The following is a 21,536-nucleotide window of genomic DNA, read 5'->3' on the forward strand; positions in this document are numbered from 1 at the left end:
TCCTGTGGTATCCTCAGGGTGTTGGTTCCAGGACCCTCAGAGACACCAAAATTTGCAGGTGCCCAAGTACCTGATGTAAAATGGTGTAGTATTTGCACATTACCCACGCACATCCTACTGTGTACTTTAAATCGATTACTTATAATCCCTAATACAATGTAAATGCTCTGTAAACATCTGTTATACTGTATTATTTTAAAATTTGTATTTTTTGTATTGCTTTGGATTAAAAAAATATTTTCGGTCTGCTTGGTTGAATCCACGGATGTGAAGCCAAGCGTAAGGAGGGCCCAGTGTGCTCTTCTGGGATAATTCTCCTGCTTGCTAAAGCGCACGCTTCACTCGGGAGGCTGGGGCGAGAGGATCGCTGGAGCCCTGGAGGTGGAGGTTGCAGTGAGCTCAGATGGCGCCGCTGCACTCCAGCCTGGGCGACAGAGCGAGAGTCTGTCTCAAAAATAAAAACAGAGAAAAACAAGACAATAATGGCTCAACTCATACAGCACCAACGGGCCAAGCTTTCTTCCGAGTGCCTTCCTCAGAGCAACGCTGAGGCCTGCCAGGAAGCGGGTCTCCAACCCTCACGGAGCTGCTGGGCTCCCGGCCCCGCCCGCCCGGCGCTCGCCCCGCCCCGCCCCGCCCGCCCGGCGCTCGCCCCGCCCCGCCCGCCCGGCGCTCGCCCCGCCCCGCCCCGCCCGCCCGGCGCTCGCCCCGCCCCGCCCCGCCCACCCGGCGCTCGCCCGGCCCGCCCCGCCCGCCCGGCGCTTGCCCCGCCCACCCGGCGCTCGCCCCGCCCCACCCGCCCCGCCTACCCGGCGCTCGCCCCGCCCACCCGGCGCTCGCCCCGCCCGCCCGGCCGGCGCTCGCCCCGCCCACTAAGGCCCCTCTCCTTCCCGCCCGCGGAGGCGGTCACGTGGGGGGCGCGCCCAGACTCCGACCCGGAGGCGGAACCGGCGGTGCGGCCCGAAGCTCCGCAGTCCCCGAGCGCGCCCGGCCATGCGTCCCCCGCAGCTCCGCGTCGCGCTGCTCGCGCTCCTGGCCGCGCTCCTGGCCGCGCCCCCGGTGGCCCCGGCCGAGGCCCCGCACCTGGTGCGGGTGGACGCGGCCCGCGCGCTGTGGCCCCTGCGGCACTTCTGGAGGAGCACGGGCTTCTGGTGAGCGCCCCGCGCGCCCGCCCGCCCGCGGCCTCCGGGACCCCCTGGCCGCTCGGGGAGAGCTCGGGCGCCCCCTGACTGAGCACTGTGGGAGCTTCCGAGACTGGAGCTCCCTCCTCTGGGGCCCTGGCTCTCCTGGCCCGCTCCCCGCCGTGTTTGGGGGTGGGCTCTCCAGCTGAGTGGGGCCTGGGGCTGGACCCTGAGCTTGTCCAGCAGCTGCTCCCTGTAACCCAGGCCGATGCCCAGGATCCTGCTCTTTGAGGTGGTCCAGGAGTCTCCCCATGGGGTGGGACGCCCCTACAGCGGGACCTGGCCCGCCTGTCCCTTTCCCTCCACGGAGACTCGAGGTGCCTGCCTGCCTGGCGGGGCCGGGGCCAGGGCTGGTTTTGGCTCCCCCGTTTTAGTGCTGCTCCCGTTCCCCATGAAGATGGGACCTCCCTACATTCCTGGCCCTAAGGGCCATTTTATTAGTCACTTAGCACACGCGCAGCGCCTGGATCTGGCGCCCAGGCAGTCCTGGGCTTGAGCCTGAGTGTCGGCTGCGCTGCCGGCCATGCTGAGGCTCAGGCCTGAGCCGTCCCTTTGCTGTCCCCAGCCCTCCGCTGCCACACAGCCAGGCTGACCAGTACGTCCTCAGCTGGGACCAGCAGCTCAACCTCGCTTATGTGGGCGCCGTCCCTCACCGTGGCATCGAGCAGGTCCGGACCCATTGGCTGCTGGAGCTTGTCACCACCAGGTGGGTGACTCAGGGCCTGGGTGTCCCAGAACCCTTTACAGAGGCACAGAGGGGACGGGCTGGGGAAGGGGCAACTGACGAGGCGCAGGGCTGGGGGCTGCTCGGAAGACCCTTTGTTCCCCCCCTTTCTGCCGACGCACCCTGTTGAGGGGATCGTGTCCTTGCTGGGGGGAGGGCTGTGTGCTGGAGGGTGCCCCTGCGTGGGGCACGGTGGGCTTCCTCCAGGTCCCCCTGGAGGCTCAGGGTCGGCTGTGCCGCACCTGTCTCCGCTGCACCCATGGGCACCCCTGTATGTGTTTGCTGGCGGGGCTGGGCAGGCCGCCACACCTGAGGGCTGAGGTGAGGTCATCACAGCACCTGAGGCCTTGACGCTGGTGCAGGTGGCCACCCTGTGAGGGGCAGGCATGAGGTGTGAGGGCCACTTGGGTGTGTGGGGCCTTCTAGAAACACAGAGACCCTCATGCACTTGGCCAGAACCACCAGCTTCTACCAGCAGGGTGGGCACCAGGCAGGCCTGGACATAGGGGGTCCTCTTGGCACTTGGAGGCTGCATGATGTTGGCGGGGAGGCGGCCCTTGTTCAATTAATATGTCAACCCTGAGCATCAGGCAAGGCTCAGCCCTTCTGAGCCGAGGGACAGCGAGAGCCTTGAGCATCGGGCCTGGCCAGCACTGTGGGCCAGCCTGTCTCTCAGGGGCAGAGGTTCCTCATTTCTGAGTGTTTGGGTCCTGCGTGTGATCAGAGGGCCTCCTTCCCCAGCTGGGGTTCCCTGGTCTCCCCAGGGTGGCGGTGGTGCAGGAGCACGTCCCGAGGGTGTCTCCTCCCTGGGAAGAGTCTCAGCAGTGGCTTGCAGACGTCCGCCATGGGCCCCCTGGAGGGAGCAGAGGCTGCCGGGAAGGCCTGGCCCTGCTACAGGGGGGCATCGGTGGCCTCCAGATCCCTGTGGCGGGCTCCTGCCGTCTGCACAGCGTCGTGCACACTGAGGAACAGCTGCTCCTCCTCAGCTGTGTCCCCTGGGCCCTCCCCAAAGAAGCGCCCTCTGCTCAGAATGTCTCTCACAGGGGGGCTGCAGCAGGCCAGCAGCAGGCTGATGCCCAGGGCCCCGTAGTCTCGGCGCAGGTCCTTGAGCGTGGTCACGCCAGCTGCATCCAGGAACAGCAGTGGGGCGCAGTCGATGACCACCGTGTGGAAGCCGGCCGCCGCGGGCACCAGCGCAGCCCTGCTGCTAACCAGGCCCAGGTCCTTGCCCTGGGCAGGGCCTCCCTCGCCGACCCCCACCTCCGAGCCCTGCTCCTTCCTCCTGGCAGCCACGCGCCCCACGTCCAGCCCCGTGAGGCTGTAGAGTGACCGCAGGAAGAAGTCTTTGTTGGCGTGGTACAGCGGCCCCGCGAAGCGGAACACCCGCACCCCGGGCTCAGGGACGAGGCCCTCGAACTCTGCGGCATCCTCGTAGAAGGCCGAGTCCCCGATGCGGGCCAGCAGGGCGGCGTGTGGGCGCTGGGTGCGGCCGGCCAGGCTGAGCAGCGAGAGGATGACGCCAGCCAGCAGCCCGGTCTCTGTGCTGACCAGCACACAGGTGACCGCGGTGCCCGCCCAGACCAGCGCGTCGGCCGGGCTCATCCGCCACAGCCGTGGGAGGTCCCACACCTTGCGCAGGGCTCCCCGCAGGCTGACCACGATGACACAGGCCAGCACGCTTCGCTGTAGGTCGTGGAACAGCGGTGCCAGTGCCAGCAGCACCAGCAGCACCACGGCAGAGCTGACCACGCTGGACAGCTGCGTCCGGCAGCCGGTGGCTGTCTTCACCAGGCTCTTGGCCAGGGCTGCACTGGTGGCGAAGCAGTGGAGGAAGGCGGGCAGCACATTGCAGCAGCCCACGGCCAGCAGCTCCTGGTTGGCACGCACGGAGTAGCCGTGGCTGCGACCGAACATCTCCGCCAGCGAGATGGAGAAGGCTGCGCCCACGAGGGCCAGGGCCACGGCATCCGAGGCCACACGCTGCATCAGTCTGGGCTCTGGGACCTGAGGGGCCATGAAACCAGTGGGGATGTCACCAGCCACACTTGAGCCAAAGCGCTTGTGGAGCTGCCCGACGTGGGACACGAGCGTGGCCACCACGATGACCAGCAGTTCTGTGGGCAGGGGCACCCTCAGGCGCCGTCGGTAGCGGTCTGAGAGCTCCTTTGCGGCCAGTAGCACCACCAGGCACACCGTGCTGGTAACCACGTCGCACACGTTGGCCTGCCCGGCACTGCGCAGCAGGCTCAGCCACGTGCGGACCACCATGCCCGGCCCCTGGTGCCGAGGGATCCGCACGCCCAGCAGGTGCTTGAGCTGCGAGGTCAGGATGGTCACAGAGGCCCCCATGGCAAAGCCGTCCAGCAGTGGCTGCGAGAGGTAGGCGGACACGAAGCCCAGCCGGAGCACGCCCATGAGGACCTGTGGACGGAGGGCAGTCAGGTCAGCAGGCGCCCGGCGGGAGCCACGTGCCCGTCACCAGCCCCTGGCATGGCCCAAGGGGTGGTGGTCATGGCACAGAGCCTGACAATTCTGTTTTGCAGCCCGGTATTTCCAAATCAGACTCCTCACACGGGCCTGTGTGCTTGACTCCATGTGTGCACACGCCTGCAGACACTTTTCATGGCCGCCGACACATCTTACTTCTCACGTGTAGAAGCCCGTTTTATTTCAGAAATAAGACCTCTGGGCATCAGAAGGCAGCCCCTTCCTCCTGCTTGGTACACATGGCACCCACTATCCCCCATGCAGATGTGGAACCAATGGGGACCAAGGCCAGGGCAGGAGACGGTTGGGGGCGGGGAGGCCATCCCCCATCCCACCTAGGACAGAAGGCCTGGGAGGCCACATGGCCTCAGTCCAGTACCACTGAGCCCAGCGGCCCCTCCATGTCAGTGCCTCGCCCTGGGATGCCCCAGCTCTGCCCGAGCCTTGGCCTCGTGGGTGGCCAGCACCTAAGGGGGTGTCCTGGGCCCCTCCCTGTGCCTAAGCCGAGCTCCTCACCTGGTAAAGCCCGGTCATCAGCGTGAGGGCGGTGGCAACACGGATGGCGTAGCAGTCGCGCCCACAGTCTAGAGTGGCAGCCGAGCCGTTGAGGATGCTGCCATTGGCCCCGGGCCACAGGCCATCCTGGGAGGGGTCGAAGCCGGCCAGCTGGAGCTCCCGGTCCACCACCTGGCCCACCATGAGGCAGAGCAGGCTGAAGATGCCCACGGAGACGTGCCGCGACGTGCCCATGAGGAAGTAGATGAGGTTGGCAAAGAAGGACGTGTACAGGCTGTAGATGGGCTGCAGTCCAGCCAGCAGCGAGTAGGCGATGGCCTGTGGCACCAGGATGATGCCGATGACCAGCCCGGACATGACGTCGCCCGCCAGGTACTCCCGAGGGCGGTACTGACACAGCCAGCGCGTGGCGGGGAGCAGGTCCTGCACCAGCGCCCAGGCACACGGCACGCTGCACGAGCAGCTCCGCCACAGCCGGGCCTTCAGCATCTCACGCAAACCCTGGGGTGCCGGGCGCTGCCGTCGGACTGGCACCGGCCCTCTGCCCTGCTGCAGAAGCTCAGGGCACTCGCCCATGCTGCAGCACCTGCCCCTGTGGCCGACCTGCAGCTGAGAAGAGAGCATAGTCACGGGAGCCCCGGATCCAGGGCCAAACGACAAGGTCCCGGGCAGTGGCGGGCCCCTTGGGGCAGACCCCTCGCCCACCCGGGGCCCGGGACTGGCACTGAGCCTTCTCCCGGCACCACGGGCCCCAGCCCCCTGCCCAGTGTGGATGGATGCCAGGGTCTGCCGGCTCCAGAACGCATCACGGGGTGAGATGTGATTAGGACACCAAGCCCGTGCCTTGGGCTGTGCTGAGGCCAGTGGTGCTGCGGGACGCCTGGCCGGACCCTGTCCCAGCTCGGCTCCGGCCCACTGGCTCTGCAGTTCCTGCCTGAAACTGCCCCTGAAGCCGCCTGAAGCTCACCTCCCAACGGGGAGGGAACAGGCTGGGCCGCCACCACACATACACATGCCTTGGGTCACTGGTCACAGGTGTAGGCAAGTCTGGTGGCTCCGTGACCACCTCCCTGGCTCCCCGGTTGGCGAAAGGTCCACCCGATGCCCACGCCAGAGCCCTCCCTCCCCCATGCAAACCATCGCCTGCTCTCCTGAGACACTCCGTGACCTGCCCTGTGCGTCCTGGCTGGTGAAGGCTCAGCGGAAGAGGCCTCCTATGTCCCTGCCAAGCCTTGTGGGTGCTGGGACCCCAAGTCTGCCTGGGGAGCAGCACTCAGAAGCCAGCCGAGCCCCTATGCCTGGCCTTGGGGCTGAATTCTGAGAATATGCCTAGACAGTGGCCCCAGCGGGACTGGCGTCCATCTCCCCTGCCCAGGGAGTTCTGGGATGTGAGGCGTCTCCCTGTCTCCCCAACTCACTGTGGAACAGGCATGACACAGTCCCGGGGGCAGCACCCAGAGAGGACCCAGCCCTCTGCACACAGCCACCCTGGGTCAGCAGAGCCAAAGGGCACCTCCTGACCTTTCCTTTGCCCTCGGAGAGCAACTTGGTGTTAGGGAGGCAGTGCTCAGAGGCCAGACTAGTCCCATGTGAGGCCTTGGGTCTGTCCTGTTTGCAGGTTCCAATGTACTTTTATTTTAAAAGTTCTCCACGGTGTTAGGCAAAGAAGACTTTGCTCCCTGAGTGCCCAGGACAGCCTGGGGCCTGGGCTGAGCCTGCTGTTTGCACGCTGGCCCAGGGCATGGGAGCTACAGTCTCCCGGGGGGTGGGCCCAGCCTGGTAGGTCGACACGGGCAGGCTGGGCACAGCACCACCTCTGGGGCTCAGAGTAGAGGTCCTGGCCCTCAGGCAACATTGCAAAAGTTGTGTCCCCTTCCCTCAAAGACCCCACCACACTGGGTCCCTGGATGCCCCAGGTGTGTGGAATGGAGACAGAAGGGCCAGCTGCCCGGAGCCTGGGGGTGCCCCTAAGAAACCACCAGTCCAGGGCGTTTCTGGCCTTGGCTCCCACCCCGTGCTCTGCTGCGGCCGATATCTGGGCCCAGGATAATTCTTACCTGAGGGAGTCCTCACAGGCACGGGGGCCCTGGGATGGCGAGGGGCTGGCGAGACCACCGAGGACCGCAGGGCCCTCTAGCTCCCGCGAGCAGCTGGGAGAGGGGGGTGGCGGCTCTGGCGCCGACCTGCAGGCAGTGTTGTGTGCGCTGGGCTCTGCAGTTAAATTATTTACCTACAGATTGCTGAGTCACGGGTTTCGACAGCCATGTTACCTGATCTGCTAATCTGGGAGTTGAACTGTAATCGGGCTGGTAGTGGTTAGAGCTGTGTGGGGCTCTGATCAGCTTCCAGCCTCCCAGTAGCCCTTGAACCCAGGAGGGGCTGGGGTGGGGGAGTCTCCGTGTCCAGTCGCTGGATAGCCTCCTGGTCCTGCAGGGAGCCAGTCTGGTCCACGCTGGAGCAGGGCGGAGGCTGACAGCCAGCTCAGCAGAAGGCTGCCAGTGTGTGCATGTGCATATGTGCTCGCATGAGCTCTGTGTGTGGTGCACAGCACCCAGGGTGAGGGCCCCCAGGCATCGAGATGCCATGACTGGCCGGGGCAGGAGTCCTGGTCTGCCCAGACCCAGTGCCAAGCCGAAGGGACTGGTCAGCCTCTACCCTCACGGCTCCTCTGCCCTCCCGTCTACCACAGGCTGAGACCAGCAGTGCCTGCCTCACAGGGCTGGTGTGAGGATAAATGATCTCTTAAGGTGAACTGAACTAGTGCCCACACATGAAAATAAGGGTGACCTGCTTTTTAAAAGGAATTACTGGCCAGGCACGGTGGTTCACTCCTGTAATCCCAACAGTCTGGGAGGCCTAGACAGGAGGATCACTTCAGGCCAGGAGTTCAAGACCAGCCTGGTCAACATAGTGAGACCCCCCCCACCTTTACAAAAATTAAAATTAAAACCTTAGCTGGGTGTGGTGGTGTGCACCTGTATCCCAGCTATGGATTGGCTGAGGCGGGAGCATGGCTTGAGCCGGGGAGTTTGAGGCTGCCATGCGGTGCGATTGTGCCACTGTACCCTGTTCTAGGCCACAGAGCAAGAGCCTGTCTCAGAAACAAACACGTTGTCACTGGGCCAGCTCTTTGGGAAGCTCAGGGAGGAGGATGGCTTGAGCCCAGGACTTCCAGGCTGCAGTGAGGTACGGTTGTGGCACTGCACTCCAGCCTGGGTGACAGCAAGGTTCTGTCTCTTTTAAAAAAAAAAATTCCTCAGGAGACTCAGATCCCTCCCCCACTTTGACACTGAGCACTGGGTGGGATCCTGCATTGCGGCCTGGGGCCAGTGCGGGTGTTTAACAAGGGGCTGCAGCCTCCGGGCTCTCCCATCCCCAGGGAAGCCAGGAGGCCGAGGGGAGTCCCTCGGGTGAGGCTGGAAGGCCAGGCCGACCCTGGCACCTTGGGCACCCTGACTCGGGCCTGGGAACGGAAGCCACGAGCTCTGTTTCCCGTCCATGTGGGATTCATGCCGACGGTCTTGCCGAACCAGCTGATTGCAGGGGCTCCGTTCCCCCACGATGGGGACCCCGAGATGTTGATGGGGCAGAGCCCCGGAGGGGACCCTGGACACACAGCCCCACCAAAGGCACCTTCGGGGAAGCCGCCTGCCAAGCCCCGCTAGTTCCCCACAGCCCTGGGTCCTGTAGCTCCCCGCTTGAAGGTGAAATGGGAGTGGATTGTAGTTGGGGTGGCCAGAAAGTGGGAGGAAGCCCTGAGCATGAGATGTGGGCAGGGCTGGACAGTCCAGGGTCTAGAACTCCCAGAGCCTCCACCTGGGATGATGCCCTCGCTCCCACCCCAGCCTAACCAGGGCCCCAGTGGCCCCTGGGAAGCAGCCGTTTACCCAGCGGTTGGGAGCTGTGGTGTAAGAAGCGGTTGGCCAGTGGGTGGGGTTACTCAGGGCCCCAGGACCCTCCCTGGGGCAGATAAGGGCCTCTCTGGGTTCAGCCACCAGCAGGGTTTTTGAAGAACTCCTAGAGGTCTCTCTAAAGGAGGCTGGGAGGACTCTGGGTGCTGCAGCAGGGGTGGGGTGCCCGGTGCAGACACCTGCAGGCAGGGTAGGGTGGGGGTGTGTCACCGGGGCCACAGAAAAACCTTGAGTGGGAGGCAGCCCTTCTCCCCCCAGGAAGGGTGGTGGGGATTTCCAGAGGTTGGCTTAGGGGGACCCATGGTGGGGTTTGAGACAGGTGAGCATCGTTCAGGAACAGCACCCAGGCCCGTGAGCCTCTCAGCCACGCTGCAGGGGCCTGGCCTCAGGGGTCTTCTGCAGCCATTACGCCCTTTTAGTCTGCACCTAGGCTGGGTGTCTAAAGCAGGTGAGATCATCCCTGTAGGATCCTTGGAGCCTGACCTGCCCCCCTCCCACTTGTCTCTGCCTCAGTTTCTCTGCCTGAGCATTAAGACAGTGGCTGGTACTGCCCTGTGGCCAGGCTCAAAGGCTGAGTGCCCAGGGGTCCAGGGGCCTTGCTGGCCAGAGAGAGTGGGCAGCCCAGTCTACCCCAAGCCTGTGTGGGCACCAGGCTGCAGACAACTCCTTCCTTCCCTGCTTTGCCGGTGCAGGACAGGGGGCATGGGGGACCCATGGCCTCGGACCTGCCTGAACCGCCCTCCTGCCGGAACTCCTGGCCAGTCCTGTGCCACATGCTTACTTCTCCTTAATTTTGTCTTTAAATCAACCGTTTTACATGGGAGTACATTGACTGGGAACGGAAACATTGCTATTGCCTCCCGCCTTGGAAAGAAGCCCGGCCGCAGGGCTTTGGAACCAGTGACCCTCCAGCGGGTGGGTGTGCTCCGCGCTCTGGAGGAGAAGAGGGGGGCCCCGGCCCGCACCCTCTAGCACCTGCATCCCCGTCGTCCTGGTCACAGCTGCAGGTTCTCCCAAGAGGCGGGTCTGTGCCCACCCCGTGCTGTGCCCGGGCACCAGCGAGCCCGGCCTCCGCCGCTACCCCACACTCCCATCGCCACCCTCAGGAGCGCGCTGCCCCGCTCCCCACCCCACGCGGTCTCCCCCACCGCCTGCGAACCCCCATGCACGCGCGGCCCCGCCCCGCGCCCCCGCCGCCGAGCACGCGCGCCCCGGATCCTGAGCCCCGCGCACTCACCAGGCCCGGCAGCCGCGCGGTCCTCGCGGCGCACGCGCTCCGGCCCAGGGGCGGGGACGCGGGGCCCCGGGCGGCGGACCCACCGCGCCGCGCGGTGAATGAGCCCATTGTGCGGCAGCGGCGGCCCCACTGGCCCCGCGCTGGGTCTGGCAGGGCCGAGGCGCCCCCGCGGCTTCCGCTCCCGGGCTGGGCGGTGGCCTGTCTGCGCCTCCGGCCCTGGTGGGGGGGGGCTCCACCTCGCCGGCTCAGCCCCTCCCCAGCGAGGTCTCCCGAGGCCCCTCTCAAAGGGACTGTCCCCGGGATCCTTGGCCTGGTGTCGACGCCGGGGCGGGGATCCCGGTCCCAGGCATCCCTCGCTGAGAGATTGGCCCGGCCAGATGACACTCGGGGGCACTTTGGGTGTCAGACTAGGGACATCTCTGATGCTACCCGCCTCCCTCAGCCCCAGGGCTCAGGCTCCCTCAGCGCCTGCCCCAGTGTCAGGGGCCGCTGGGCCAGCGCCTTGGGGGTTGCAGAGAAAGCCTGAAGCCCAGCGGGGCCTTCACTTCCTCCTGGTCACCATGGCCCCCTACCCCAACCCCGTGGGACTGCGGAATGTACCTCCTGCGCATTTGACTTTTGTCCAGGTGCTTCTTTGCTATCAGTGTGTCGAGTGGATGGAGAGGAGGGGAGGTGGTAGGGGCCGGGTGGGATGGACCTGGGGGACACATGCTGGGCACCCAGCCCTGGGTACAGAAGCAGGTGGGGGCAGCAGAGGCAGGGCCGGGTGAAGCAGGACCCCGCACCTGAGGGCTGCAGGCCCAGGCCCAGGCTCTGTCGTGATCTTGTACGCCATGGGAGGACCCGAAGGGAGGCATTGAGGTGTCGGGACCTTTGCTGTGAGGTGCTGGGGCTGTGGCACGGGGAGACTGACAGCAGTATAGGGCTGATTCCGGTGCGTGGTGGTAATCCCGTTCCCCACCACTGCAGATGAGGGACAAACCCAGCTGCCATGGGAGAGGCACGGCCCACAGCAGCTGTGCTCACCTTCTGGGTGGCGTCTGCAGGAAGCCCTCAGACCCTGGCCAGCCTGGTCTCTGCTTCTCACTCCAGGTTCAGGGCTGGCGGCTATTCCATTCATCCCACTCCCCTTCCCTCAGGCCAGAAATATCGTCCACAGCCCCAGGCCCCTGCGTACCAGCCTCCTCGTCCAGTTCACCCTCAGATGTCCAACTCTACATGGCTAGGACCGAGGCCAGCCTCATTCCAAACTCATTCACCTGCCCAGCTGCCCAAGCTGAAATCCACAGTTGCCCTGGACCCCACCCCCACCCCCCGACCCAGCTCACCTCAAACCTCATCAGTCCATCTGCTGCTCCTGCACGGCCCGCAGCCAGTCTGGTCACCATACCTCTCCAGGTGACCACCACGGCCCGCAGCCAGTCTTCCAGCCCCTACCCTGGCTCCAGTGAGCCACCAGAGGGATCCTTGAAAAATGTCCTGGCACTGCTGGGCTCAGAACCCTGAACGGGATCCCTGTTTTGCTCTGGGTCAGGGTCCCATCCTCAAAGCAGTCACTTCCAGAGCCCCACGGAGGCTCCTCTCCCGTGATATCCACCCTCGTTCTGTCCCAGGCCCACCAGCTGCCTCTCTGCTGGCTATCACGTGCACATTCCTGTCCCAGAGCCTTGCCCTGGCGATGCCATCTGCTGCCTGGGCGTCCTCATGCTAGCCTGTCCCACTGCGTGGCAGCCTTAGATGTCTCCTCAGAGAGGTACCTCACTGACCATCAGGACTCCCATTCCCTGCTGTATCCCCTTCACCAAAGATTCCCATTTCCCCGATGACGCCTGTCCCCTCAAATGCAAGCCCTGCGGGAATTCGGCCCACCTGCAAGGGCAGTGTGGCAGGGTGGCCCCTTCTCCCTCTCCTGCCCATCTGTGTTGCCTCATGGGGTGTGGGAGGGGAAATGGGGCACTCCTGGGCCTCTAGGAGGTACAGAGAAACAGGGTGGGGACCCACCACGTCCTGCCTGGCTCCTAAACCCTGGCCCCTGCCCCTTGGTACCTGCCTGCCTCATCCCACCAAGCATCAGGGCCATTCCGAGCCCCCCGCCCCAAGTCTTCCATCTCTTGATGGTATAGGGCTGGGGGGGGGGTCTCCATGTACAGACACGCTAGTTCACACTGGGCTTTCATAGCGTTATTTTCCAAGGGGAAGGGCCTCTCGGGAAGCCAGGATCTGAGTCCTGTGTGGCACCTTGCAGGCTCCCACCTGCTCTGTTGTGGCCACGGTTCCAGCCTGGGGCACGTAGCCATGTGGGCACCCTTCTTCCTGACACTGACTGTCCCTCCACAGGGGCTCCACTGGATGGGGCCTGAGCTACAACTTCACCCACTTGGATGTGTACCTGGACCTTCTCAGGGAGAACCAGCTCCTCCCAGGTGAACTGTGGGCTCTGCTCTCCCAGCCCTCCTGCACCCCCTCACCCTGCCCACCCTCTCCCTCACCTAGCCCCTCTGGGTCCTGGCTGGAGCCCATCCAGGACTGGCCTTGGTGCTGGAGCACAGGCCTGGCAGAGCATGGGTGTTGTGTGCAACGGGCAGTGGGGCAGCCCTCCTGTGTTGCAGGGTTTGAGCTGATGGGCAGCCCCTCGGGCCACTTCACCGACTTTGAGGACAAGCAGCAGGTGTTTGAGTGGAAGGACTTGGTCTCCAGCCTGGCCAGGAGATACATCGGTGGGCGGGCCCAGGCCCTGAGGCCCCAGAGCGGGGAGGGTACTCCTGGGCAGGCTGCACCCTGATCACCCAGGCTGCCCCCGGGGTCTAGAACCCCTTTGAGCCAGGACTTCCTGATGGGGGGCAGAGGCTGGCCTGGGTGGGGGTGGGGTTCATCTTGAGTCAGACGCCCTTCATCACCTTGCACTCTCCCTCCCTGGGAGTCACTGAGGCAAGATTCACCTGTGCTGGGGGGACAGCAGGGGTCCTCTGCAGGTAGGTACGGACTGGCGCATGTTTCCAAGTGGAACTTTGAGACGTGGAACGAACCAGACCACCACGACTTTGACAACGTCTCCATGAGCACGCAAGGTGTGTGTGGCTTCCTGGGGTCCTGCCCAGCCGAAAGGGGCAGAGGAGGGCAGCAGCGGAGGCTAAGCCGCGGGCCCCCAGGGCAGGTGTGGACGCAGCGCTTTTCCCGACCCCAGGCTTCCTGAACTACTATGATGCCTGCTCCGAGGGTCTGCGCACCACCAGCCCCGCCCTGCGGCTGGGCGGCCCCGGGGACTCCTTCCACCCTCCACCGCGATCCCCGCTGAGCTGGGGCCTCCTGCGCCACTGCCACAACGGCACCAACTTCTTCACTGGAGAGGCGGGTGTGCGGCTGGACTATATCTCCCTCCACCGAAAGGTGTGCTCTGCCCCTCCGCCCGCCCCGGGGTCCTGCGCCCTCAGCCGGGGCGCCCAGGCCATGCTGACCTGGTGGTGCTGAGGCAGCCCTGCCCGCAGGGTGCACGCAGCTCCATCTCCATCCTGGAGCAAGAGAAGGCCGTGGCGCAGCAGATCCGGCAGTTCTTCCCGAAGTTCGCGGACACCCCCATTTACAATGACGAGGCTGACCCGCTGGTGGGCTGGTCCCTGCCGCAGCAGTGGAGGGCCGACGTGACCTACGCGGCTATGGTGGTGAAGGTTGGCCGGCCCAACGCCCTGCGCGCCCGCCAGCCACCTTCCTCCCGGGACGCGATAGGGGAGCGGTGGCCGCGCCACGCGATCCCAGCCGCCCTGGACACCCGCAGGTCATTGCCCAGCACCAGAACCTGCTGCTGGCCAACACCAGCTCCGCCGTCCCCTACGCGCTCCTGAGCAACGACAACGCCTTCCTGAGTTACCACCCGCACCCCTTCGCGCAGCGCACCCTCACCGCGCGCTTCCAGGTCAACAACACCCGCCCGCCGCACGTGCAGCTGCTGCGAAAGCCGGTGCTCACCGCCATGGGGCTGCTGGCGCTGCTGGGTGAGCCGGGGCCGCTGGGGTGGGCCTCCCGGGGTGTGGCGAGGCGGGGCCTGGGGACTCCTTCCCCCAGCGAAGGGGGGGCGAGTGGAGTGGGGGGCGAGTGGAGGGAGGGGGCGGGCGGAAGGGGCGGGGCAGCGACCCCACGCGGGAATGGCGCCCCCACCCCGCAGACGAAGAGCAGCTCTGGGCCGAGGTGTCGCGGGCCGGGAAGGTCCTGGACGGCAACCACACGGTGGGGGTCCTGGCCAGCGCCCACCGCCCGGAGGGCCCGGCCGACGCCTGGCGCGCCGCGGTGCTGATCTACGCGAGCGACGACACCCGCGCCCACGCCAACCGCAGCGTCCCAGTGACCCTGTGGCTGAGCGGGGTGCCCCCCGGCCCGGGTGAGCCGGGGTCCCAGGGAGGTCTCTGCCCCGCGGGGGCCCTGGAGGTGGCGGGAGCCGGGCGTGGGGGGGAGCGGGAGCCGGGGACGGGGAGCGGGACCGGTGAGCCCAGGCCCGAGTGTCCGGCGCCGCAGGCCTGGTCTACGTCACGCGCTACCTGGACAACCGGCTCTGCAGCCCCGAGGGCGTGTGGCGGCGCCTGGGCCGGCCGGTCTTCCCCTCAGCCGAGCAGTTCCGGCGCATGCGCGCGGCCGAGGTGGGTGGGCCGCGGAGGGGCGAGGGGCCAGGCCGGGGTCCCAGGGGTGCGGGCGGGGTCGGGGGGCAGAACAGGGGTGGGACCCCGAGTGGGTATGCGTGGGGGGGCGGTGGGCTGGGGGCGTTCGCCCTGAGGTCGGGCCGAGCGTGCTTAGCCCGCCTGGAGAACCCGGAGGACCCGCCACTGCGCGCAGGACCCTGTGGCCGAGGCGCCGCACCCCTTCCCCGCCGGCGGCCGCCTGACCCTGCACCCTGCGCTGCCGCTGCCGTCGCTCCTGTTGGTGCACGTGTGCGCGCGCCCTGAGAAGCCGCCTGGCCAGGCAAGTGGCAGCCCCCCTACCTGCGCCGCGGCGGACTTCCCCCTCCCCGACCCCATCACAGCCCCTCCCTCCCCCAGGTCACGCGGCTCCGCGTTCTGCCCCTGACCCGAGGGCAGCTGGTTCTGGTCTGGTCGGATGAGCACGTGGGCTCCAAGTGCGTGAGTGGGGCCACCCCCACCCCTGCCGGGTCCTAGGCACGCCCCTGGGATCCGACCCCTTCACCCATGCGTTCACTGTTGCCGCTCGCCGTGGCCCACCAGCTCCCTCCCTCGCAGCCCTGCATCCCTTCACCTCACACACTGTGGGCCTGATGCCAGGCCCTGCCAGTGGGCGTGGGTTCTCTTAGGGGACATGAAGTGGACAGTCGGGCTCCAGCCCTCTCCCCCTCCCCTGTTGGTGCAGGAAGAGTGCCCAGGGGCGTGGGGAGGTGCCAGCGGGAAGGGGGTGTGGGTCCATCCAGCCCTGCCCTGCGTGCTCCAGCCTTGGTCTTGGCGTGACCTCCGCAGGTGCTTGTGGACATATGAGATCCAGTTCTCCCGGGATGGGACAGTGTACACCCCGGTCAGCAGGAAGCCGTCGACCTTCAACCTGTTTGTGTTCAGCCCCCGTGAGTCCGCCACCCATGGCCCTGGCCTCCGCCACCCCATTCTTGGGCCTCAGCGAAGTACTGGGTGGGGGCCTCGAGAAGCCTGGGGTCAGGGGGCTTTCGGGACGTGGGCAGGTTTGTGTTGACACACGTTCAGGTTAGCACACGTGTCCCCGTGTCTCCAGACACAGGTGCTGTCTCCGGCTCCTACCGAGTTCGAGCCCTGGACTACTGGGCCCGGCCAGGCCCCTTCTCAGACTCTGTGCGGTACCTGGCAGCCTCTGCGCCGGGAGGGCCACCACCCCCCAGCAACCCGTGAACCTGTGCTGAGCCCTCCGAGGGGCTGCACCTCCCTGGCAGTCAGCTGGCTGGGCTGCTCTGCTTCCCTGCTGCCCTCCGCCACCCCCCTTTACAAAATACTTTTATATTTTACTTTTTTTCTTTCATATCTTGGTACCAACACACCCCTGAAAGTGGCTTTACACTCGGTCTCAGGCCAAGGCCCTAGGCACATTTGGGGGTGGCCACAAGGGTAAACCCCAGCGGCTGAACCCCTGAGGACCTACCTGGAGCGAGGCCTCTTTCCTCCCCGTTCCCACTCAGACTGCCCCCAATCCTGGACCGGAAGTGTGTTGAGCCCCTGGAGGGCTGGGGGCCTGTCTCTGGGCCAGGCTGGGGAGCCAGCTCAGCCCTGCCCACCCAGGGATTTCCGGGATCCTTTGCTTTCTTGCTTGTTCTGCAGAGTGGGGAGCTGAGGCCCCATGAGGGAAGACCCCTGTACCCCAGCAGGGTGGAGGGCAGGGTGGGGGCACCCCTTGCAGTCCAGGCCGTGGCCAGCAGCAGTGTCCACCGTGGTCTGTGTGTCCCCACCACGGACTGTCCTTGCTCCAGATTTGAGACGTGGCAGGGCCAGATGAGGACAATTTGGTGACTGTTTACAGAGATGGAGGCAGGGTTTCCCCCAGGGGCACTCACCAGTCCAGGCGGGGCTGGGCGCCCCGGTGAGGAGCAGGGACCTTCTACCCAGGGGTGTGGCCAGGAGCCCGGGAACCAAGGCTCTCTCTCTTCTCTTGCTCCAGCAGCCTCCAGGGCCACCCTTGGCACTCAGCCAGAGGGCTGGGGCACAGGGACCCCGCAGGTTACTCTGGAGGCTGTCTGGGGCTCTGGTGGGGATGGCGGGGGGGTGAGCCCACTGGCTTCACTGTATCTCCCAAAGCCCGTGTCCCTTACCTGCTCCCAACCAACGTGGGCCCCCAAGGCGCTGGGGTGGGACAGAGACCCCACGAGGGACCCTCCCCTCACTCTTCGACCTGGGTGTTGGGGCTTTTGGCAAAAATAGCCACATATATTTCAAGTTTATCACTCAGCTGAGATTCCTGGTGTAGGCCTGGCCCCCATGGCGGTAGGCTGGATCCTCCTCTGGAGGCAAAGTAGAGGTCAGCAGGGGGTCCTGAGGCCCCACGGTGCTGGCACCAGTCTCGGCTGAATGGCAAAGCTGGTTCTCTCTCCTCCACCGTGAGGCTCTGTCTCCGTCGCCTTCCTGGCGGCCATCAGCTTGCCGACAAGTCCCTACCCTCCAGTCTCGCTGATGGGGTCACTTTGGCCTTCACTGAGAGTGGGTCAGGCTTGAGGCCGTGCCAGGAACCAGGGAAGCCCACGCTGGCCGTCAGCTTACATGCAGCCTCGTCCCTGCCGCTGGGTACTTTGTGCCTGGGTCCCTGGAGCAGTCACTGGGTGGCAGGATGAGACCGCATTTGACGTCCCCTGTCCACAGGACCTCCAGAGAGTGGATGCCCTCTGGACAAGTGCAGGCATTTGTGGGAGGCAGGACCTCACTCTGCCTGCTCTGCCAGCCCAGGGCTTGCCTTTGCCCCAGCTGCCTTGTTCCCAGGCTTCTCATCTTCATCTCCTGAGTCTGGCCAGCCTTTCCATGGATGCTGCCCGTGGTGGAGCCGAGGGTGGCTGGATGTGCCACCTTGGTTCTGCTGTGGGGTGCCTCTTCCATCTTCCAGGGCCAGCCCCCCGCTATGATGCCATACCTGTCGCCTTCCGGGTGACAGTGTGCACCCTGCATCCAGAAACCGCCTCTGCACTTTCCCTTCTTGTCCGGAGGCTGGGAGGATGATTGTCACGAAGCCCTCAGTGTGGGCTGAGGCCCGGGCAGCAATTCAGGAGGAGCGGTTTCATGGGAGCTCTGGTCTTCTGCCCGCAGGACTGACTTCCAGATGTGCTGGGGCTGAGTCTGCAGTCCTTGGGTAGACACTGCATGGCCTTGGCTCTTCCTGGGCGGCCGAGTCACACGGCCACTGAGTGCCATTAGACTTCGCCCCGTGGACAGGCAGCTCGGAGCTGCTTTCCAAGTGACTGGAGGAAGTGCGCTTTGCCTGGGATGCGAGGTCTGGGCTTGCTGGGGGCATGGCGCTTCTGCCAGACGCTCTGGGCAGGGCCAGGCCTGCTGGGCACCCACAGTTGTCACAGGTGGAGCTGTCACAGCCTGGACCTGCTGCAGGGCTTCTGGCCAGCATTACCTGCTGTCCAGGAAATGGGTGGGAGCGGGACGCTTGGGCGTGCACGCTGCTCCCCAAGCCCAGATCCACCCGAGACGGAGTCTCACTCTGTCACCCAGGCTGGAGTGCAGTGGTGTGATCTCGGCTCACTACAACCTTCTCCTCCTGGGCTCAAACAATTCTGCCTCAGCCTCCCAAGTGGCTTCGATTACAGGTGCCTGCTACCACACCAGGCTAATTTTTGTATTTGTAGTAGAGACAGGGTTTCACCATGTTGGTCAGGCTGGTCTCAAACTCCTGACCTCAGGTGGCCCTTGTGTCAGATAAGTGCCCACCACATGTGCAGACTTTCTGCTTAGAAAGCGGCCTGCCTGTCCGCTCTTCCCAGAGCCACTGGTGTCACTGGCCATCTCATCACTGCTGCAGACCCAGAGGGTTCTCCAGAAATGTGTGTGTGCCTGAGCCGTCGGGACCTGGTCAGAGCCAGCTCTGATGCCACGCCTTTCTGGATGGGGCCTCTGAGACCTGCTGCTGCTCCTGACAGGCCTCCCCTGTGGGGAGGCCCAGCTCCCAACTCTGCACAGTCTGGGTTGAGTCCAGGCCAGCGACCACTGGCTCTGTCCAGGAGGTCAGGCCGGTGGCTGAGACCCCAGTGCTGGCGACTGTCCCAGGCAGTGAGGTGACCAGTCCGTCAGACCCACATTTTGTATTTTGTGTGAACTTGGATCTGCCCGTGATGTTCCCAGGCAGCTGCTGCTGGCACGGATGTGCCTTCCTCTCCTTGGAGCGTCCCTAGGTGTGGCTGTGCCGGAGTCTAATCTGGGGCCAGTCCTGGGCAGAGCAGCATGGGCACAGACACAGATGGCGCTCTTGCACAGGGGGTGGCCCGGCTGGGGACTCGGCGCCCTTCCCCGTGCCCACCTGCCCCGTGCCCTGTGCGTCTCAGGTCCCTCCTTGCCCTGCACCTGCTGGTTTCTCATCAGATAAGAGCCCCTGTGGGGAGAAGCCCTGGGTGGGGCTTGGGCACTCGGCGCTGGCCCTGTTTGTCCTTCCTGTGGCCGAGGAGCAAAGCCACGGGCGCTGGGCCCCACTGCCCTCACGGCTATCTCACCTTTTCAGAGGGAGAAGCCAGGGTCAGCCGCCCCATCTCAGAATCACTCCTGTTGCCGTGGCAACCCACCTCCCGGTCTCCGACCCTTGTCCTCCACCCGTGCCTCCTCCCATGCCTCTGTGGGGGTGGGGAGGGGTCAGGAGGGGCAGTTTGAGGAACTGTGAAACAGTTTCCCCACCGAAAGCTTAGACCTGGCTCCGAAAATTTGTCACCTGACCCCAGAACCCCATCTGCAGGTTCTGTGTCCTGGGCCACTCAGGCACCGATGACCTCAGGGCCCAGAGGGGTAGGGGCGGTGGGTGGCAGGGAGGCCACTCTGAGCCTGGGCCCTCACCACAGTTAGGGGTGTGGTAGGCTCCACTGGGGGTAGGGGGCCTCCCTTTCCTTGGCCCCACCCACATCAGGACATTACCACGTGGGTGAGACCTGGCCCGCCCCCAGGGTGAGCACCCCAACTGTAGGCCTGTTGGCCCCACAAGGTCATGGGGTGTCCCTTACGCTGTGCTGAAGTGCAGGGTCTGGGAAGTAAAGAGACAGGACACTGAAGAACTGGAGAAGGGCAGCTGGACTCGGGAGGCCACGCCACCTACAAGTGGGGACAGGCAAGGCCCTGAACACGCAGAGACGTCTGTATTTGTTAGGTACAAGCAGGGGGAAGGGTCGTGAGTGAGGTCATCATCTATGGGCTTAGTGATAGGGCACACACAATCACATGAGTCACAAGCGAGGGGGCCACCCCATTAGGTCACCAGGGCAGAGAGGTGGGCTGTGCGCAGTAGAGGGGCATGTACAGAAAAGGGGTCCACCCCCATTAGGTCACCGAGGCAAGGAAGTGGGCTGTGTGCAGCAGACGTCATGTGCAACACTTCTTATCTGGGGGCTGGAGACTTCAAAGCATTTCTTTTTTTTTTTTTGAGATGGAGTTTCGCTCTTGTTACCCAGGCTGGAGTGCAATGGTGCGATCTTGGCTCACCGCAACCTCCGCCTCCTGGGTTCAGGCAATTCTCCTGCCTCAGCCTCCTGAGTAGCTGGGATTACAGGCACGCACCACCGTGCCCAGCTAATATTTTGTATTTTTAGTAGAGACGGGTTTCACCATGTTGACCAGGATGGTCTCGAGCTCTTGACCTCGTGATCCACCTGCCTCGGCCTCCCAAAGTGCTGGGATTACAGGCGTGAGCCACCGTGCCCGGCCAGCATTTCTAATAGAAGGATACTGTCAGCCATCGCAGGGGGAGCTGACAGACTTGTGCTCTTCTCTTAAGATATTTATGGGAGGATGATTTGAGCTGGCACAGAAGCGAGAAAAGACTGACAGGGTGTAAGCCTCCGTGACTGGTCACACCAGAGGGGTTCTTCTCCCTCCCTTATTTCCAGGATCTCAGGCCTGAGGCCTACTTTCCACAGGAACTGGATGCAAGGTGCTACAACTCCTTTATCAGGAGGAGAGGCTCCTGCTCCAAGCCCGTCATACAGCGTATGCCCTTTCAGGCAGGGACGCCACCGCCTGGGTCATTGGTTCTTTTCCTGGTCTGGCTGTTTTCCCATGTACGGCTTCTGTTCTGTGACTGCTCTAGGCATTCCTCCTACTACAAACTACTGTATGGTTATATAGAGGATTCTATAAATCAGCACTAAATGTGTCAGTACAGCTCCGACTACAATACCTATGTGATTATATAGAAAGATTATATGGAAATAAGGATGATTATATATATCAGCTAGATACAGTAAGCCTTAAGTTATATGGTTATGTAGAAAGATTATATGGTACTAACTATGATTATATGTATATAAGCTAGATATAAGTAAGCGTGACTTATACTTCGAGTACTAATGGTGCCTGGGGTCTGCACAGTTACCCTTCCTCGGTGCCCATGGGGGGTGTTACCCACACCCAACACCAGGTCAGGAATCCCTGCTGCAGCCTCCTGGCGGAGGGGTCCCTCCTGGGCTGAAGAGAGGCGCCTCCCCGCCAAGGCCCAGGCTGGGCCCTGCACACTCCACACAGCAGCCCTGTTCTCTCGCTTCCGTGCCCTGGTGCAGCACATCTCTTCGGGCCTTGGGGCCTGGCTTATAGGATGGCAATTCCTCCAGGGCTACAAGGGAGGGGCAGAGGGAAGCCACGGACAGGCCCTGGGTGCCCCACTGCCCACCACTGCTGCCCAGGGCACTGCACTTGGTACAGCAGCAGAAACACCAGCAGAGTCACCTGGAGCTCGACCATGGTGTGAAGGTGCTGCATAGGCCAGGTCCTCCGGGTGGAGATGTGTAGAGATGGCACAGGCCGGGCCCCTCTGGGTGGAGGTGTGTAGAGCTGGCACAGGCC

The 21,536-nt window shown here is 64.3% G+C and overlaps 2 protein-coding genes across 2 annotated transcripts; one reads left to right on the forward strand and one right to left on the reverse strand.

The window, feature by feature from the left end:
• The first annotated feature begins 990 nt into the window (after window positions 1-990).
• IDUA (alpha-L-iduronidase) lies at window positions 991-20,235 on the forward strand. The gene is made up of 14 exons (XM_021669318.2): window positions 991-1,151; window positions 1,747-1,887; window positions 12,394-12,479; window positions 12,666-12,773; window positions 13,029-13,124; window positions 13,241-13,443; window positions 13,542-13,721; window positions 13,829-14,045; window positions 14,216-14,428; window positions 14,563-14,684; window positions 14,878-15,003; window positions 15,081-15,157; window positions 15,510-15,610; window positions 15,775-20,235. Exons 1-14 carry the CDS (start codon window positions 994-996, stop codon window positions 15,906-15,908), a joined length of 1,962 nt encoding a protein of 653 aa, XP_021524993.2. The 5' UTR covers window positions 991-993; the 3' UTR covers window positions 15,909-20,235.
• SLC26A1 (solute carrier family 26 member 1) lies at window positions 1,466-5,484 on the reverse strand. The gene is made up of 2 exons (XM_012473788.2): window positions 4,909-5,484; window positions 1,466-4,326 (listed from the first exon to the last, which is right to left on the reverse strand). The coding sequence occupies exons 1-2, from the start codon at window positions 5,482-5,484 to the stop codon at window positions 2,797-2,799; spliced, it is 2,106 nt and encodes a 701-aa protein (XP_012329211.2). The 3' UTR covers window positions 1,466-2,796.
• Window positions 20,236-21,536: the final 1,301 nt, after the last annotated feature.

Source organism: Aotus nancymaae, unplaced genomic scaffold (genome assembly GCF_030222135.1).
Source record: "Aotus nancymaae isolate 86718 unplaced genomic scaffold, 86718_ANA_hifiasm-v0.15.2.pri h1tg000006l, whole genome shotgun sequence".
Classification (NCBI taxonomy): Eukaryota; Metazoa; Chordata; class Mammalia; order Primates; family Aotidae; genus Aotus; species Aotus nancymaae.

Excerpts from the sequence above, each read along its gene's own strand:
- IDUA (XM_021669318.2), top strand. The coding sequence starts at position 994 with ATGCGTCCCCCGCAGCTCCGCGTCGCGCTGCTCGCGCTCCTGGCCGCG. Across the intron at positions 1,888-12,393 it reads CTGGAGCTTGTCACCACCAG|GGGCTCCACTGGATGGGGCC; the intron begins GTGGGTGACTCA and ends GTCCCTCCACAG. Across the intron at positions 12,774-13,028 it reads CCTGGCCAGGAGATACATCG|GTAGGTACGGACTGGCGCAT; the intron begins GTGGGCGGGCCC and ends GGTCCTCTGCAG.
- SLC26A1 (XM_012473788.2), bottom strand. The coding sequence starts at position 5,484 with ATGGGCGAGTGCCCTGAGCTTCTGCAGCAGGGCAGAGGGCCGGTGCCA. Across the intron at positions 4,327-4,908 it reads TGATGACCGGGCTTTACCAG|GTCCTCATGGGCGTGCTCCG; the intron begins GTGAGGAGCTCG and ends CTCCGTCCACAG.